Source organism: Colias croceus, chromosome 25, assembly GCF_905220415.1.
Source record: "Colias croceus chromosome 25, ilColCroc2.1".
NCBI classification, from domain to species: domain Eukaryota; kingdom Metazoa; phylum Arthropoda; class Insecta; order Lepidoptera; family Pieridae; genus Colias; species Colias croceus.
Window position 1 is genome coordinate 1,510,130 of NC_059561.1, and position 17,316 is coordinate 1,527,445.

The 17,316-nt window shown below is 33.2% G+C and overlaps 2 protein-coding genes across 5 annotated transcripts in view; one reads left to right on the forward strand and one right to left on the reverse strand.

Moving 5' to 3' along the window:
* Positions 1–17,316, forward strand: part of LOC123703079 (protein MTSS 2-like) — a 144,953-nt gene that overhangs the window by 68,567 nt on the left and 59,070 nt on the right. For all 4 annotated transcript variants that reach the window (XM_045650957.1, XM_045650960.1, XM_045650958.1 and 1 more), the window contains exons 2-3: positions 4,294–4,355; positions 4,840–4,913. In XM_045650957.1, the coding sequence (XP_045506913.1) occupies positions 4,294–4,355; positions 4,840–4,913 (136 nt within the window). The remainder of the gene's footprint in view (positions 1–4,293; positions 4,356–4,839; positions 4,914–17,316) is intronic.
* LOC123703082 (phenoloxidase-activating enzyme-like) lies at positions 5,228–11,920 on the reverse strand. The gene is made up of 6 exons (XM_045650965.1): positions 11,767–11,920; positions 9,920–10,080; positions 8,433–8,673; positions 7,798–7,942; positions 7,034–7,230; positions 5,228–5,992 (listed from the first exon to the last, which is right to left on the reverse strand). The coding sequence occupies exons 1-6, from the start codon at positions 11,822–11,824 to the stop codon at positions 5,595–5,597; spliced, it is 1,200 nt and encodes a 399-aa protein (XP_045506921.1). The 5' UTR covers positions 11,825–11,920; the 3' UTR covers positions 5,228–5,594.

Genomic DNA, 17,316 nt, shown 5'->3' on the forward strand with positions numbered 1-17,316 from the left:
AACAAGGCCAATTTAAAATAGATCATTCGATATGAAATAGAACAATCATTGAGACAACGTCTCCCTCCTTGTATAGAATGATGAGCGGATATTGCAATATTATAAACAAGATGTATGTATGATTGTATGTATGTGTGTATGTATGAATATTGAACTTGTAGCTATAACTGATTGACTTGACGGATTTGTATGAAATTTTGTACAGAGTTAGAGACATAGATCCTACTAATGTTATAAACGTAAATGTTTATGAAGATAGATGGATGTTTGTTTGTTTACGCGCAAAAACCACTGAATCTATTTTGATTATAGTTGCCAGTGCTGTAAGCTATAAGAATGCAACATAAACTATGGAAACATTTGATTTTCTAGTAGTAACGTACGGAGATGAAGCGCGTGGTTCAGTTAGTTTACTATGAGATATATTATGAGGATCTTTCTCACAAGGTTACATACCGTGAAAGGCCTCTTGTACACCCACGGTTAATCGCCCTGAAAAATATACGGTTAATTCGCCGTGTGTAGCCGTTCGTTTCTGCTAGTCTTGTGTGAAATTGCTTTGTTTTTGTTTTGCTCGAGGATCCTTTAAGTTAAGTGGATATTATCATGTAAATTTCTATCCATTTTCTTCCCCTCAGGCTTGATATTGCGACAAAACGTTATTAACGAATAATATGATTTTCCAAGCCTATATGTACACACATACAAACATTTTAAATAAGTATAAAATTCTCGTGTCGCATCGTATGAACTTGAAGTTAAACGTTTTCGAAACTTGGCGAATTTTTGTGAAATTTTGTGTGTAATAATAAGATATGTCTTAATCGAACAACATATTATTGTTTTCATACCCCTAAGAGGCCTAGGTGATAAGAATAAGTAAGCATCGTTTGCCGGGACAGCCAAGGATCATAATATATTCCAAACTTCATCAAAATTCGTTTAGTAGGTACAGATTATCGAAAACATAGTAGACAAACAGACAAGAGTTTCACGTGGTATCGCTTTTAGTTAATCCGACTTTAGTAGCTGTTGATTAAAATATAATCGGCTTAATGGCTTGCTCGATTCTCTTGTATCGATGAAAATGCGTAGGTACCTATGAGTTAAAAACGAGATATCCTACTAATATTATTAATTACCTACACTTGGCCAGTGTGGTGGATTGTGGCCTGAACTGTCCCAGCAATGAACAAATATGGGCTGATGATGATGATGATTATTATTATTTTGAGCATGAAAATCTTTGGGGATGGATGAATGTTTGTTAAACTTTTACGTAAAAATTAATAATCGAATTATAATGTATTTTGGTATAGATAAATTATAGTTCTAGTTAGAACATGGGTAACTTTTTATCTGGATACACGGAGAGTAAATCTGCCGGGTTCAGCTAGTATTATTTACAGCCTTTTGTTTTTTTAGATTTGTACTGTAAAATTGTTTCGACTTAACTATTTATTTAAAATTCGCGTTTGTTGAATGTTTCCCTGAAAAGCGAAGAAAAAAATAGCAAAGAAATTGATAATGATTTGGCACAGCTAGAATGCTATGTTATTTACCTACATGTATCATTCCTTTAGAAAACCTGAGTAAAACCTGTCAGTGTGATTACAAAACAAGCTATATATGAACCTGTATGTAGGTAAATGCACTTTGGCAGCATATAACTCATATTGCGCTGAATCTGTCGACAAGATCAAAGTTTATTTATTTGTATGATTCCAGTTGGAATGAGGCTAACTTCTACGGTTATTAGTTATTGCTTGCAAGTGATTTTATCGTGGTATAGGATTTATTAGGTACAGAGTAGGATTTCATCATTGAGATAGGTATACTAAATAAGCGCATTTTTTTGGAAAAGAATATAAGAAGTAACAAGATCTTGCCTAAATAGGTAGTATACTTGTACATTGTAAATACCTACCTATTGTAACTAAACAAAAAATAAATTAATACCAACGTGTACGGATACATTTTTACTTTTTTTAGGTAGAGAAATTATTTTGATAGTCAATTGTTCATTTGAAATTAGGACCGCAAAGCAGTTGTGAATTTTCATCATTTATCGCCAACTCACAACTGAACATCCATCCAGCCAAGGCATGTTAGATAAGTATAAGTATACATTCCATACAAACATTCGAAAAATATAACCTTTTTTACGCAGTCGGATAAGGCCTTTTAACCTCATAAGACAGTCCATCAAGTTAATAACATCATGAGCCTAAACGCTTTATACTTTCGAAGCCTTATGAAGGGTCGCGACTCGGGACACCTTAGCAACTCGGTCAAGCGTGATCTAAGTAAATGTCACATGACGGATACGATACGATCTATCGCGTCGTGTGTCGTAAGATGAAAATACCCACTTACTCTTGTATTGTAGAAAGTTTGAAATGGGTATGCGAAGCTTAAAATAGAAAATATGTATGATTAAATAAATTTCGGTATCTGCTCTAGGTATTTTTAGGTGACAGTTTTAAAATGTAAAACCTTTTAATGCTACACAATCACATTTCTGAGCTTTTAAGTATTTTCATACTTACTGAAAAAAATCGTATCGTACACGGGCTGTATAAAAAATAATTTGAGACAGGTCGTTGAACTCGACGTGGCGTTAAGGAAACGGTGGCATTTGGCTGACGAACAGCCTACCTTGTTATAATAATGACCATGTGCAAAATGTATTGATGCTATGTTGCTATATGTATGTTGCAGCCAAATGGTTAAATCAGCCGTTTCATAAATTGCCTAGGATCTTTATTAAATGGCGTTGTTTCATTAACTGTCTGGATAGCCTAGTCTACATTTAATAAATGTCGCCGCCAAATGGCTGAATCAGCCATTTTATAAATTGCCTAGGATCTTTATTAAATGGCCTTGTTTAATGAACTGTCTGGATAGCCTATTCTACGTTTAATAAACTTTTTATGTAAATAATCTTAATGCAGCAATCTAATGAAACAGCTACACAATGGATTTGGATCTATTTAACTATGGAAGAACCAAATCTAGGTAAACGAAATTTGGCGAACATTGCATAGCTTTCGCAATATGAAAGCACATAATTCGAATTATTTGCCAACGTACCAGGTCCAGTTAAAAAGTACACACGTTTTGCATATTATATTTTTACCATTCGCAGAGGTCAGTAATTTTCTCGAGATGACGTTATAAGAACAATACGGTCGTATAACGGGATCTCTAAGTGCATGACATTGCGTAGTTTATTGAAATTATTTGAATAGGGACAAATTAGGCGTATTGATTGAGAGGTTTTTGGATAAAGTTTCTCTCTATGGTTATTGGTTGGTGAGCTGTGCTTTGATATTGACGTGTCTATGGGAAATGTGTATGCAGTGATGGATTAACTCCATAGTAATTAGCTTAAGATACTTTTGAAATAAAGGAGGTTTCTCAATTAGCTCGTACTCATTTTCTATGATTTTGTTGATGGTAGGTGGTCGACCTACATTTTTAAATGTAAGGGAAAGCAGTCATTAATACAAAGTCCATCTTTACGTCTAGGTATTGAAACTCTGAATCGCAAAGAAAACTTCAAGTTAAGCTCAGTAATATGTGTTGATGAAAATAAATATTACCAGAGTTAGGGCTGTCCAAAAGAAGTTTTTAAAATTTCATAGCGTTGGATTTGTGGAACCTTGAACGTCACAAATAGCTCGGTTTCCGTTCGGTGTCGTGTCGGATGTGTTAGACAAATTACACCGTCCGTGCGTGTGCTGAGAATTGTGCTAGGGCTGCTACGTTAAACTTTTATTTTTTTTGTTTTTGTAAAAAAATAATTTATACGAATAAAATTATGGATCGTATTTAAAAAATACTTGTGAGGGTAACGCGATAGGTATATAAGGTCTAAGATTTAAGAAAATTAATAATTGAGGGATGCTAAATGTGGATTTAATCGAGCGTCGCGTTTATCTAGTCCACTCAATATTAGAATTGGTTAATTATATGATAGCAAGAAAATCGTTAATGCTTTAAACTTTAAATGATAAAGAAATATGGAAATACTAGATTTCCGCTCGCGTCTTCGCCCGCGCAGTCAAAGAAAAACCCACATAGTTCCCGTTCCCATGGGATTTCCGGAATTGCGTCATTTTCCCGGGATAAAAAGTAGCCTATGTCCTTTGTCCAAAATATATCCATACCAAATTTCATGAAAATTGGTTTAGTAGTTTAGGCGTGATTAAGTAACAGACCCGCAGACTTTCGCATTTATATTAGTATGAATAAATAAGGAAATAATGTTATTGTTCATATTTGTTACAGAATAGCGCACCGATGTGGGAGGAGTTCATATCGAAAGCTACGAAACTGCACTCGGCATTGAAGTAAGTTTATTTTATTTTTTATTTTTTAAAGTAGATAAGAAAAATATGAAAAATATTTTAATCGATATCACATACAATATTTATTAAATAAAGTATTAATACAATATTTGTATACAGGGTGTAATCGTGTGCGCAGGCGATTATTCCGTAACTATTACAGATATCAAAAAACTTTAAAATGATTTTAAAAGTACTAGGTATACCTAATTAGTAAAATGACAATAATAGTACTTTAAATATCAGTTTAAAGTTATTTGATATCTGTATTGGTTACGGAATAATCGCCTGTTAACATTTTAAATTGTTTTATTAAACCGTAGACAAAACGATAGCAGTACCTAATTGCTATTCAAAAACTATCAGGCGCTTCTTTTACGGTGATGAAGATTAAATTGCATTTTTCAATTGGTTTTTTAATGGCTGCAACAGCGAGCTCAAGTTATTTATTTATTTATTAAATATAATTTATATATGTTTGTTTTAGGTCAGCGCTGGTCGCGATTGCCGCTTTTCTGGATGCCTTCCAGAAAATTGCTGACGCGGCAACCAATGCAAGAGGTATGTAGATTTTCATATGTTTAGTGTGTAATTATGTAATATTTTAATTCGACAATAGTTTAAATATTGCAATTTAATGTCACTTTATACATATTTCATACAGGTAATTTACAAAATGTGTTTTAGATAGAGATGGTCGTGACTATTCATAATAAAAAATATATAAACTGTTAAATTAGGGAAATATGTTTAAATAACATAGGTCAGCAATCAGTTCGAGTTCAATCGTTTAGGTCTAAAGATAAAATTTTTATGGAAATAAAACAATGTTGTATTTAAAAAAATATTTTATTATTTACAATATAACGATTTTTTTATAAGTTAAAATCTTTTAGATGCACTTAAAATACATCAACTCCTTTATCACATATTAATTTCTCCTATTGGAAAATATAATAAAATATCTCGTATACATAATCCCTAATGTTTAAAATTTAAATCTTATTTACAATGTATACTACCTTCAGTTTGGCATGCAGGTACTGGTTTCAAATAATACTTATTGCTTGACACAGTAAAAATATAAAAATACATGATGTTTAATAATTTAGCCAATCGTAACGTCTGATTAATTTCTAATTAATACGAAACCTGTAGTCTTTAAATCACAAAAGTGAACAGAACCTTCTGTCATGTGTAAAACTTTAGCAATAGCCAATCCACACCATAACTTTCTCAATCTCAACTATTAGTACTAATTTCATTTTTAATCCACGTCATATATTTATACACGTCGGTATGAACCGCCGGCTTGCCAGCAGTACCGCATTGAATTTGTCCAAAACTTAGTATACCTACAACGGTATAAGTATTGCCGTCTTCATACATTAGTGGGCCACCGGAGTCTCCTCTGCAGGAGTCCTTACCCTCATCGCCGCCCGCACATATGATATTTTCTAGGTCGTACTTGTATATAGCGTCGCATACATTCTTACGTGCGTAAGGTATCATCACGTAGGATTTGACGTCGCTGCTCGGACGGTTTTCGGTCATACCCCAACCAGCGATGCTAAAGTTTGTTTGCCTCGTAAATTGTGATGTTAAGTCGGTTGTTGGTAAGCAGATGGGGCGGATGAATTCTGTAATGTTTTAATAAAGGTGGTAAATAAATAATACGGTATGTGGTTGTTTCTTATTTTGCTATGATTTAAGTTGTTACAATAGGCATGACGACAGTATCCATAAATGATCTTATTAGTGTTTTCAAGGGAAAATGTATAAAAAATAAATAAAATATAGTGACTTAAAAATCTAAAAAACATTAAGATTAATGAGATTATCAATAAAATAAAACATTGAAATTCTGCAGTTGGCCATTTTGACTAAAACACGCGTGACGTCACGTTTAAGCAAACAACTCACGTCAGATGTATTTTGTTGTTATGAATATGTTGAGAATACGCATTTTTATTTATTTTCTTTTGTTTCACGTATGCTTTATCGACTCAGAACAGAAATATAATTGCGAATTCACAATACATGGTTTCGGGGTTCTCCGCGCCCACTTTATACAATCATTTCTTATTATTTTCTCGCTTGAAATAATTACTAACACATTTTTGAGCATTATTTTTATGTGGATTCACACTGCAATACTGCACACCACTTATAAACTTTGAAATTCGTTTCTATAACACATATTAAATAAATATTTATTTAATTTTCTTCGCAATGCGTACAAATAATTACGTATTTACTAAAGAGTGACGTCATACCTACGCCATGACACCTGCGAGCTGTTTTGGCACAGTTTATAAATATTTTTTGAAAAATGGCTTCTAACTTCGTTGAATTTAAGTATATTACCGAAATATAGGGTTTTTCTTGTATAGTAAACGTATACACACATTATGGAAGAGGATTTCAAAATCTTTCGTCATGCCTATTAAACGTTAACATTTTAGCTTAATCAGTTAATACAGACAATCAACGTTAAGCTGGTTAAATTCAATGTAAATTAAGAGAAAAATAAAGATACTTCTTCTTTTTCTTAAGTGGCAACTCCCGATACTATAAACGATACTTATTAGCTCGTTTAACCGAACACCTATGTATTCAATAAGTGGGGTCGAATCGGTACAGATCATACAGTACAAGTACCTAAATCTCCTTAAACATACCATCATATCGAGCGCTGGCCGCCAGCTTAACTAAGCCGATGTCGTGCAGCCTGGCTTCCCGCTTGAACCCCTGGTGCGGTATAGACCGCTCCACCGGTATGACGGTTACGTTCACGGTCTCGAAACCGCCGCCGTCGGTCTCCACGGTGTCCGTGGGGAAGGTAGTGAGGTCGTATTCGCCGAGGCGCGCGAACTTTCTGGAAGTTTCGAGATTTATGAAGGTACTAGATCTAGGTTCTAGGTTTCTACATTGATAAGAGTTGAATATAGTGGGATGATAGCATGTTTGTTGAAGAAAAACTGTTGTAATAGATAAATATTATTATCGAATGGTAATGTGGTGAGCGCACAATGTAGCTTGCTATAAATCATTATAAAATTAAGTATTCATAATTCATATCAGCATCCACAAGTAATGTTTCCATAGTTATACAATTATTTTAAGAAAAGCAAGCATAGAACAAACTAGTAGTTAGGTACTTTAACTACGAATTATAATTTGCACAAGAACGTATGAATGTTTGTTACTCTATCAAACTTAAAAAATATGATTGCATCTGTATGAAATTTGTTACAGAGAAAGATTAATTATAAGCTAGATTAGCACTCATTACAACCGCGGGATCAAGCTAGTTGTAGTTTTAATATTCTTAAAACAAAATCTGGCGGACAGACAAATAACCATGGAACTATTCACCAATTTATCTCTTATATTACTAAGAATCTTTTCATAGAAGGCTTTGTATTAATGAACAGCAACTTACGGTGGTCCCTGCCGCGTTTGAAGGCAGTGGGCGGCTGTCAGCACGAATCTGGGGTGTATGATGCTTCCTCCGCAGTCGAGCCAGCCGCTATTGTACTCGAAGATGACGAGCCAGGGAAACTGGTCCACGTTAGCTGCCTGGCCGCCTGTAAAATAATTACATATAATTAAATAAAAAACCATTTATTTGCCTTCACAACTTAATATTACAAAAGACAAATGACGATGGACTAGTGTCTGGAATAGGTCTATGAAAGATCTGCAGTACAGATCACTAGCTTTGACCTCGCGACCGGTGTACGTTTACTGGCTATTCAACTTGCTACTATTATAGCAAGAAGATAGTAAATGTCCAATGCACGAATTTCTGTAGAAACGAGCGTAGCTGAAGTTATGCATGTAATAAAGGATATCACAACTGGCGTGACATAACTAAGAAACCTCGATTTCGACTCAAGGATGGAGTAGATAGATATGGGATAAGTATGTTCTAATTGTGATTTGATTGTGATATTTAAATAACCTTGAGTGAGTTTTAAGTTAACATTGCGACTATAGTATGGACATTATAAGAATTAAATGTAACCTATATTGATTTATAGTGCTCTTAGTGCTCGAATTCCAATTAAATCGTACCATATATCTTATTGCCGCTGCTCGCTTCCTTGCCACATGGCCCATGATAAGGCAAGGTCTTTAGGTCTTGGAAGCGATTCTGGTTATTCAAACCGCCTTCAAGGGTGTCCACATCTTTGGGTATTATCAGAACAACAGGATTAGGAGTTGGGTTCATTGTCGTGTGCACGCGTTCGGTTGTCGGTAGAAATATGGCATTGGCTTTGAATTTCCACCACTCGGATGGATGTGGACAGCAAACCTGAAAATTTAGATACTGCTTAGTAACTCTTTATGCTAGTAAAGTCTGAAAGCTTTTGTTTGTTGGGAAGGTATTGTGCTGAAATGCTGCATGATTGTCGTAATTTATTCATAACTAGGTTTCCGCCCGCGGCTTCGCCCGCGCAGACAAAGAAAAACCCGCATAGTTCTCGTTCCCGTGAGATTTCCGGGATTTGTCATTTTCCCGGGATAAAAAGTAGCCTATGTCCTTTCTCGGGTATCAAAATATCTCCATACCAAATTTTATGAAAATTGGTTCAGTAGTTTAGGCGTGATTGAGTAACAGACAGACAGACAGAGTTACTTTCGCATTTATAATATTAGTATGGATTCTAATAAAAAAAGCAGTAGTAAAACAGATACTCAGTGCGAAAAGGAAGGAAAACGATATGCGAAATACAATTTTTTTTTATATTATGCGTGTCTTATTCATATCGTGAAATGATTTAGCTAATTTTCCTTGTATGACGTCATGTACGTATGGGAGCCTAATATCTGAAACGGTATTCAGTTATTCAGTTTCAAGTTTGGAGGTAAACATATTGCAATATTTTTCCTCAATGAGAAATTTTTACGGTATTTGTGTCAGGATAGTTACAGTACAGTATGAGATCAATTGAAAGCGATTCGATATTTTTTAAAGTTTAAATAAATTGCCAAATGTTGATTTCAACTGATGAAAGAATTTTCAAAATCGTTCAACAACAAGTGATAACTGCGTTAAAAACAACCGACTTCAAACTTGCACTTGCAAAATTTACAAATCCCTACGGACAAAAATGCTCATAAAATAAAAACTACTGGGCCTATCCGAATAAAATTTTTATGGGACTAATTCGACACCATCCCGCATCGAACAAAAAAAGAATCACGTAAATCGGTTCAGAAACCTCGGAGTAATCGGTGTACATACATAAAAAAAAAACAAATACCGGCCGAATTGATAACCTCCTCCTTTTTTTTGAAGTCTGTTAAAAAAGTCAAAAAGTTTTCCTCTTTAATATGTGTATTGTTTAGACATAACTTAAATATTCGTTTTAACTGCGACCTGGTAAATCTCGAAAAAAGCACATAAAAAGAAGCTTTCGTAGCTTTACACTGGTAATTTTTTTTGTAGTTTTTGAAGTAAATAAACCTACCTATTAATAATAGTTTTAATTAGATATATTAGGTTTTAATTAGAAATATAGGTTAGGCGAGGCATAGTTAGGACAATATGTACATACCTTAACAATAGGGCTAGAAGAACTGCCACACAACGACTGCTGTATATACCTCTTTTCATTTTCGTCCAAGTCGAATCGATTGTCCAGATCGTAGATGGGACGGCATCTGGATATCGGTATACAAGTACCGGCTCCACCGTTCGGTACTTTGCATAATCTCCCTGGAATAATATGAGGGTAGTTATAGAAATCTGAAGAATCAACGACATCTTAAGTTTTATAGTGGACGAGATTTCAGCGTTTTCAAAGAAATATCCGTATAGTTCCGTATCCCTGTGGGATTTCTGGGATAAAAAGTAGCATATGTCTTATTCGGAGTCTTCATCTACCTACATACTAAATATCATTGTAATCGGTTCAGTAATACTTGCGTGAAAGCGTTACAAACATCCATCCATCCATATCTATCCATAGATAATTCTATCCACTAGTTAAAATGTTAAACTATATATCCACTACAAATAACATAAAACTGAATAGTTTGTTTGTTTGAACGCGCTTATCTCTGGACCGATGTGATGGTACCACTAGACCGATTTGAAAAATATTTCACCGTTGGACATGTACGTAATAGCTGAGAATATGTACCACGAGCGAAGCCGAATTGCCGACTTGTTACTTTAATGTATTTTGCGATGTGATTGTTTTTTTTAACATAATTCTATCATATTTTGTACGTTTTCCCTTTAGTCAATTTACGCTATAGATATATATGCCGTGGCCATATCGTAGATTTTCTCATTTCATGAAATGGCCAATTTAGTTTGGCCAGATCGTTAAATCGTCAACGTTTCACGATTTGGTCATTCACATTTGGCCAGATCATGCGACTATTTTTGTTTCTTTTTTAAAAAGCGATTCGCTTCTGGCACTCGCGGCACGCTCGCTTTGCTCGCTCGGCTCGTGCGTTGTTTATTAAAGTCTAACCTAACCTAACCTATATTTTATACGATCTGGCCAAATGTCGATGACCAAATCGTGAAACGTTGACGATTTAACGATCTGATCAAACTATGTTGGCCATTTCATGAAATGAGCAAATCTACGATATGGCCACGACATATATATAAATCTAAATTTGCATAACACGTAGTGAGTACGTAAATAAATAATGATGTATTATTCATAATAATAGCCACTGGTTACTCGTTTTAATTATTGGTTTTGAAATATCTATAGCTTTTTTAGTAAACAAAGTTCTTATGTTGTCTATTAGTTACTACTCACATTTTATTATAATCGCAAATAATTCAAACATTATTATTTATTACATGGGTATAGGGGCATTCCACGTAAAGTGACACCAGACAAAGAAAGTTGCGAAATCTAATTTAATTTCAAACCAGATCTTTACTGAATGATAGTTTAAACCTTTAATTATACACACTTAAATATTTGTACTAATATCATTGATAGTTTCTTACAAACTTTAAAAAGTAGCTGTACATCTGGAGTAGACAAGAAAGTAAGAGTCCCGACCGTCACAATTTTTAATGCTTTTTTTTCATTGAAAGAGATTAGTTCAAACATTTGAAATTCAAGTAGATTCAGCCTTACTTATTCAATTTTATATCAATGTTCATATATATTGTGAACTATTATTAAAACTACACAATTATGGTTATGTAGTTATGAAAGAGTGTAAAAATGTCCCGACCGTCACCATGGAATTCCCCTATATTCCTATTGGCTATTGCTCCGTAAAAATAAATTTTCAATTTGTCAGTTCATCCAGTTTGTATACTATAAAAGCTATATAAATATTTCGTTTTAAAAATATGCAGAGCTTTTTTTGTACATTGCAATTTCACAAAGTTTTGGTAACCAATTAAGAAAAGAAAACTCACCAGCCGTAACTATTCCGATACATAAAACTAAACAACACAAACAATTTATTTTCAACATTGTACACTAGATAGGTACTAAATAAATACAAGGAAAACAACCGTCTCGCTACAGACACGTTTGAGACTGGTTTTATGTATCCTTCATATGGGGTTTTTTATTTAATTTACATAGTATATGGCTACTGTACTACAGGCACACAAATGTATCGCTCGGTGAAATGTGGAGGGGATATTTACTGTCAGTCGTCAGAGAGCCTATTATAGCATTCATGAAAATATGGAAGATGAAAATGGGATGGGATGCTGTCGCTTAAGAACCACAAGACAGTTCTATTTCTCTTTCTTTGATCTATTCAAATCATGCTTTAACTAGTAATATCGATATAATAAGTTATATACATTTTAAAAGCTCCTTCAAAAGAAGCTTATTCATGTGTATAATTATTGTAATTTTAAATATTGTTTACGTGAATATAGATTTGTAATGACCAGTGTAATCAATATAATGAGAGTAATAATTCTATTGTTTTTAATCACTACATAGTATAAAACAAAGTCTTTTTCTCTGTCCCTATGTCCCTTTGTATGCTTTAATCTTTAAAACTACGCAATGGATTTTTATGCGTTTTCTCTAGGAAGTTTTAGTATATAATTTATTAGGTTTTAAACAAAACGGGCGAAGCCGCGGGCGGAAGAATTATATAAAATAGTTATATGCCTAATATTAAATACCTAGTTGTTAATTATTTCACAAATATAGTTGTGGCTGGTTACATATTAATGTCCGTGTCTATGGGATTCCCGTGGAACAAAAATTAAACCCAATTGACAATAACAATTGCTATTTGTAATACCCAACTGTTTTGATTAAAGCTTTGGGTTCGTCATTTACTCATAAAAATATTATATAAAAAATGAACTAGGTACCTATTTATGTTATGACGATTCAAAAGTGCTTCTAGAAGAAGTCTAATTGAATAAATAAATGTTTGTTTACTTGGGCTTTATTTGAAAATTTTAATAGATCAAGGGGTCGTTTCATAAATGGTTGTTTTCTTTGTTGTAAAACCTATTCGATGAAAAACTTGGCGTGTTATTTTTATTTAAAACTCGGTAAATAACATAATGATTAAGGTGCAGTCCCGTGCTTGGTCATTTTTGCAAGCTTGTGTCATTCTCTATACGTTTATAATTATATTATAGCAGAAGAGTCTGTTTGTGTGTTTGGTTGAAAGCGCTAATCTCAGGAATTATTGGTTCGAATTATATTTTGCGTGATAATAGTCGATAAAAAGCTTTTATGTAGTCTATGTATTTAGACTATAAAAAAGTATGCAAAAACGAAAAAAAAAAAAAATTATATCTGACAGCTACCGTTGCATTCTTGTAAATTGCCTATTACTAGTACCTAGTTGCTTCAAATAAACGCGGGTGAAACCGCGAGGCACAGCTAGATTTAAAGATATATTCCCTGCAAATGTGTTTGCGATTGTATTATATTATGAAGACGTTCGAAGGAAAAATAATGTATATTCATATAATATATTATCGGTATGTTACAGGAAAATACGTAATGGACATTTACGTAATTTACGTTTGTGCGTAGGTTAGGTACCTGTATGAAATGGCTCGTCTATTTATGCTGCGGTTGCCTATTTCGCTGTTATTTATAAAGTACCTAAGACTATATAATTATAATCTATAGATATAAATAACTGTAAAGCTTTGGAACGACCTTCCACCAGCGGTATTCCCGAACTCTTATAACATGGAATCCTTTAAATAGTGTACCTTTAAGTATCTGAAAAACCGGCAGCAAGCCAAGGCTAATTAATTCCTACGATATCCCTCTCTTTCCTTTTTATGGACAGCAACGCATCCATTTCCCAGTGGAGTGGATGTTTATGGGCGGCGTGTATCGCTTAACACCAGGCGACACGTCTGCTCGTTTGCTATCTGACAACATAAAAAAAAAGATATATCAACACGCTAAGATCAATAGAAGCAGAGCTATGCGAGGAAAACCGCGAGGCATAGTTAGTACAATACATACAAAATTAAATATTAACAGTAGAATTGACAATGAAAATGCGTAACCACAATAGTTTATTATAAAGCTTTGTGGTTAGTGAAAGCAGTACAAATTGTTTAATTGTTTGGAAATTTAAGACTTAACCTAACATAATTTATTGATGCATTATTTTTCTCGATATAATTGTTAGTTTTACAATTCCTAGATAAGTTCTGTTTAGCTTATCTGTTAGTTAAATGTAAATAATGATGTAAGAAATAACGTGTTTTAAAGAGCGTTTAATAAGAAATCAGTTTCATCACTTTTTTAAAAATGAATCCAATAATGGATTTCAATATTGTAATAATGTGATATTGTGATTATAGACAGATAATTAAGGAAGTGTGGCTTCGCCCGTGGTACATGTTTGTGTTTTCTCTCCATAAGAACCATCCTCGTAATTAAAGGAATATTATAATAAAAATAATTAACGATATTGGTTCAGCCGTTCTCGAGTTATGCGCTTACCGACACATTATGCGATTCATTGTAGATTTATAGATATTCCAACTATAAGATACTATCTTAAATATTATTTGTATACGTAGTTTAGTTTTGTAAATAAAACATTTAAGTTTTATCTATTTATTTATTTTGTAGGTATAAATATTGAGAAACTTAATTCTAACAAATTAACAATCACAGAAATACAATTGAACATTTCATAATCAAATTAACAATCACAGAAATACAATTGAACATTTCATAATCTCAAAATTAATGTCAAATAATATTTATTTTTATTTATTTATTTAATTTAGACATACCAACAGAGTACACATGAAAATTATCACAATTAAAACTAAACAACTATCGAATATTAATATGATGTATACACCAATTACAGGTATGCACAAGAAAACTTATAATATAATTACGTTACTGTTGTTTTAAGTGCTTAAATAAATTTAATTAAAAGAATAGAAAAAATAAATCGTTCAACATAATTTCTTCTACTGAATTTTTGTGCCAAACAAGAAATTTGTAATTTTTTTGCGAAAAACTATAATTGAATCAAAATTTATGTCTATTATACCACCCAGCGACTTACATAGGTCATTAAAAGTACTACATATGCGAGTTACTGGAGAGTTTCTACCAACATTATTACGACAATTTGGAAGGTCAAAAACTTTGAAAACAGGATAACGTGGTAAATTATTTGGAACAGCAAACCTAACTAGACTTAAGATTTGTGGGCTATGATTTATATTTCTGAGGATTTTAAATAGGAACATAGTATCACGCAACAATCTACGATTACGAAGTGAAATCATTTTGAAGAATGATAATCGATATTCATAAGGCGATCTATGTGAAATTCCAGGTGAAAGGAAAGCTATATGTCTGGTAAATATACGCTGAATATTTTCAATTCTTTGAGAGTGAACAGCATAGAACGGATTCCACACTACACTTGCATATTCTAAATGGCTTCTAACTAATGAATTAAAGAGTAAAATTTTGGTCTTTGATTTAAAGCATTTTGTGTTTCTTTTAAGAAAACCTAACAATCTACTGGCCTTTATAACGATAGCATCAATGTGTGAGCAAAAATTTAGTTTACTATCAACTAGGATTCCTAAATCGCGGATCTCATTACCAGTTTCTATATTCTGACCATTAATGACGTAAGATGCTAGAATTGGTTTCTTTTTTCGGGAGAGTTGTATGAAGAAACATTTTTTAGCATTAATTATCATACTGTTTTTATTACACCAATCTTCCAGCCTATTAAGATCCATTTGTAAATCTGAGATATCATGCTGTGTTTTTATAGTTTTAAATAATTTTAAATCATCGGCAAAAACCGAATAATTACTTTTTTTGAAAACAGAACATAGGTCATTAATAAAAATCGTAAATAATATTGGCCCCAGATGTGACCCTTGAGGTACACCTGAGTCAGATATGTAACAGTTGGACACATATCCTTTTACCGCCACACTCTGTATTCTATTTTTTAAGTAACTGGTAAGCCAAGCAAGTAATGATCCATGTATGCCGAGAGATTCAAGTTTCAATAGAAGGACATCATGCTGCTCCACATCAAACGCACTAGAGAAGTCAGTATAAATTGTATGAACTTCGTTGCCTTTGTCAACTTCGTTCGAAACAGTGGATATATAAGAAACCAGGTTTGTTTCAGTAGATCTACCCTTTTGAAAACCGTGCTGGTTACTATCAATGAGACTGGAAGTATGACTTACGATAACGGGACACAAGAGAGATTCAAATAATTTAGAAACACATGATAAAATTGAAATTGGACGGTAATTTTTAATGTTGGCTGTATCGCCTTTCTTATAGACGGGCACTATTCGAGCCTTCTTCCATTCAGAAGGGAAAGTACCACAATCCAAAGAGCGGTTGAAAATTAAATATAAGGGCAGCGCAATGACTGTACAACAGCGTTTAATAAATAACGGAGGAATTCCGTCTGGACCGCAACCCTTCGATATATCCAATTGTTTTATTTTCTTCATTACTTCACGTTCAGTAAAATACACCTTGCCTAAGGAGGGATAGTTACGATAGGTTATACTTGGTGTAGAAAACGTATTGTTTGGACAATTTTTATTATCAAAGACGGATGAAAAGTTGTTAGCGAATAGATTGGCAATATCAACACCATTTTCTGCATATTTATCACCAAGGTACATACGAGAAGGCAATGAACATTCGTTCCAATATTAGATAAATTACATTAAATTCTTGTTATAATTAAATTAATTAAGTTTCTGCATAATTTAGTTAATCTATGCATTTTTTTAGTGTGAAAGATTCAGAATAATTGAGCATAATATAATGAGTTTAATATAATTATTTGTTAATAAAAAATAAGTGAACATGGTACATAACATTTATTTTATTTGCACACGGTAATGTAACATGAACAATATTATTATTACCTAGTAAATTTTGATAAATTATTATTAACGTTGATAAACATAATATTATGTTTTAAAATTTAAAGGAATTCAACAAGTCTATGGTCTTTCTAACCATACATCGTGTAGTACAAAAGGCCACGAAGCACGGTTAGCATCAAAATATAATATAATTATCAAAAATACATTTTTACACAAATAATTGGGTTCTTATGGCCTTTGAATGAGACTGGTCAATTGTCCTTTTTTGCGAGTTGCAGATTATATTCCTTAACATAAAATAAGTTTAAGGGTGCATTAACATTAAACGGACATAGAGCAAGAGTATTCTTTAGTAATCTTTTAGTGTAAACGAAAGCTCTTATTCAGTGTTGTCCAGTATTAGAACATTGCATATAATCTTTTCGAACGTACTAAGAACAACGAATGCTGTACGCCTTAGTCGCCGCCGTCCAGAGACGTTTTATTAAAAACTAGATTTCCGCCCGCGGCTTCGCCCGCGTTTGCAAAGGAAAACCCGCATAGTTCCCGTTCCCGTGGGATTTCCGGGATAAAAACTATCCTATGTGTTAATCCAAGTTATCCATA

What these genes read in the sequence shown, in the direction of transcription:
- LOC123703082 (XM_045650965.1), bottom strand. Translation starts at nt 11,824, where the DNA reads ATGTTGAAAATAAATTGTTTGTGTTGTTTAGTTTTATGTATCGGAATA. An exon ending in CTTCTAGCCCTATTGTTAAG is followed by an intron (nt 8,674 to 9,919) that starts GTATGTACATAT and finishes CTAAATTTTCAG; the next exon opens with GTTTGCTGTCCACATCCATC. An exon ending in CAGCGGCAATAAGATATATG is followed by an intron (nt 7,943 to 8,432) that starts GTACGATTTAAT and finishes ATTATTTTACAG; the next exon opens with GCGGCCAGGCAGCTAACGTG.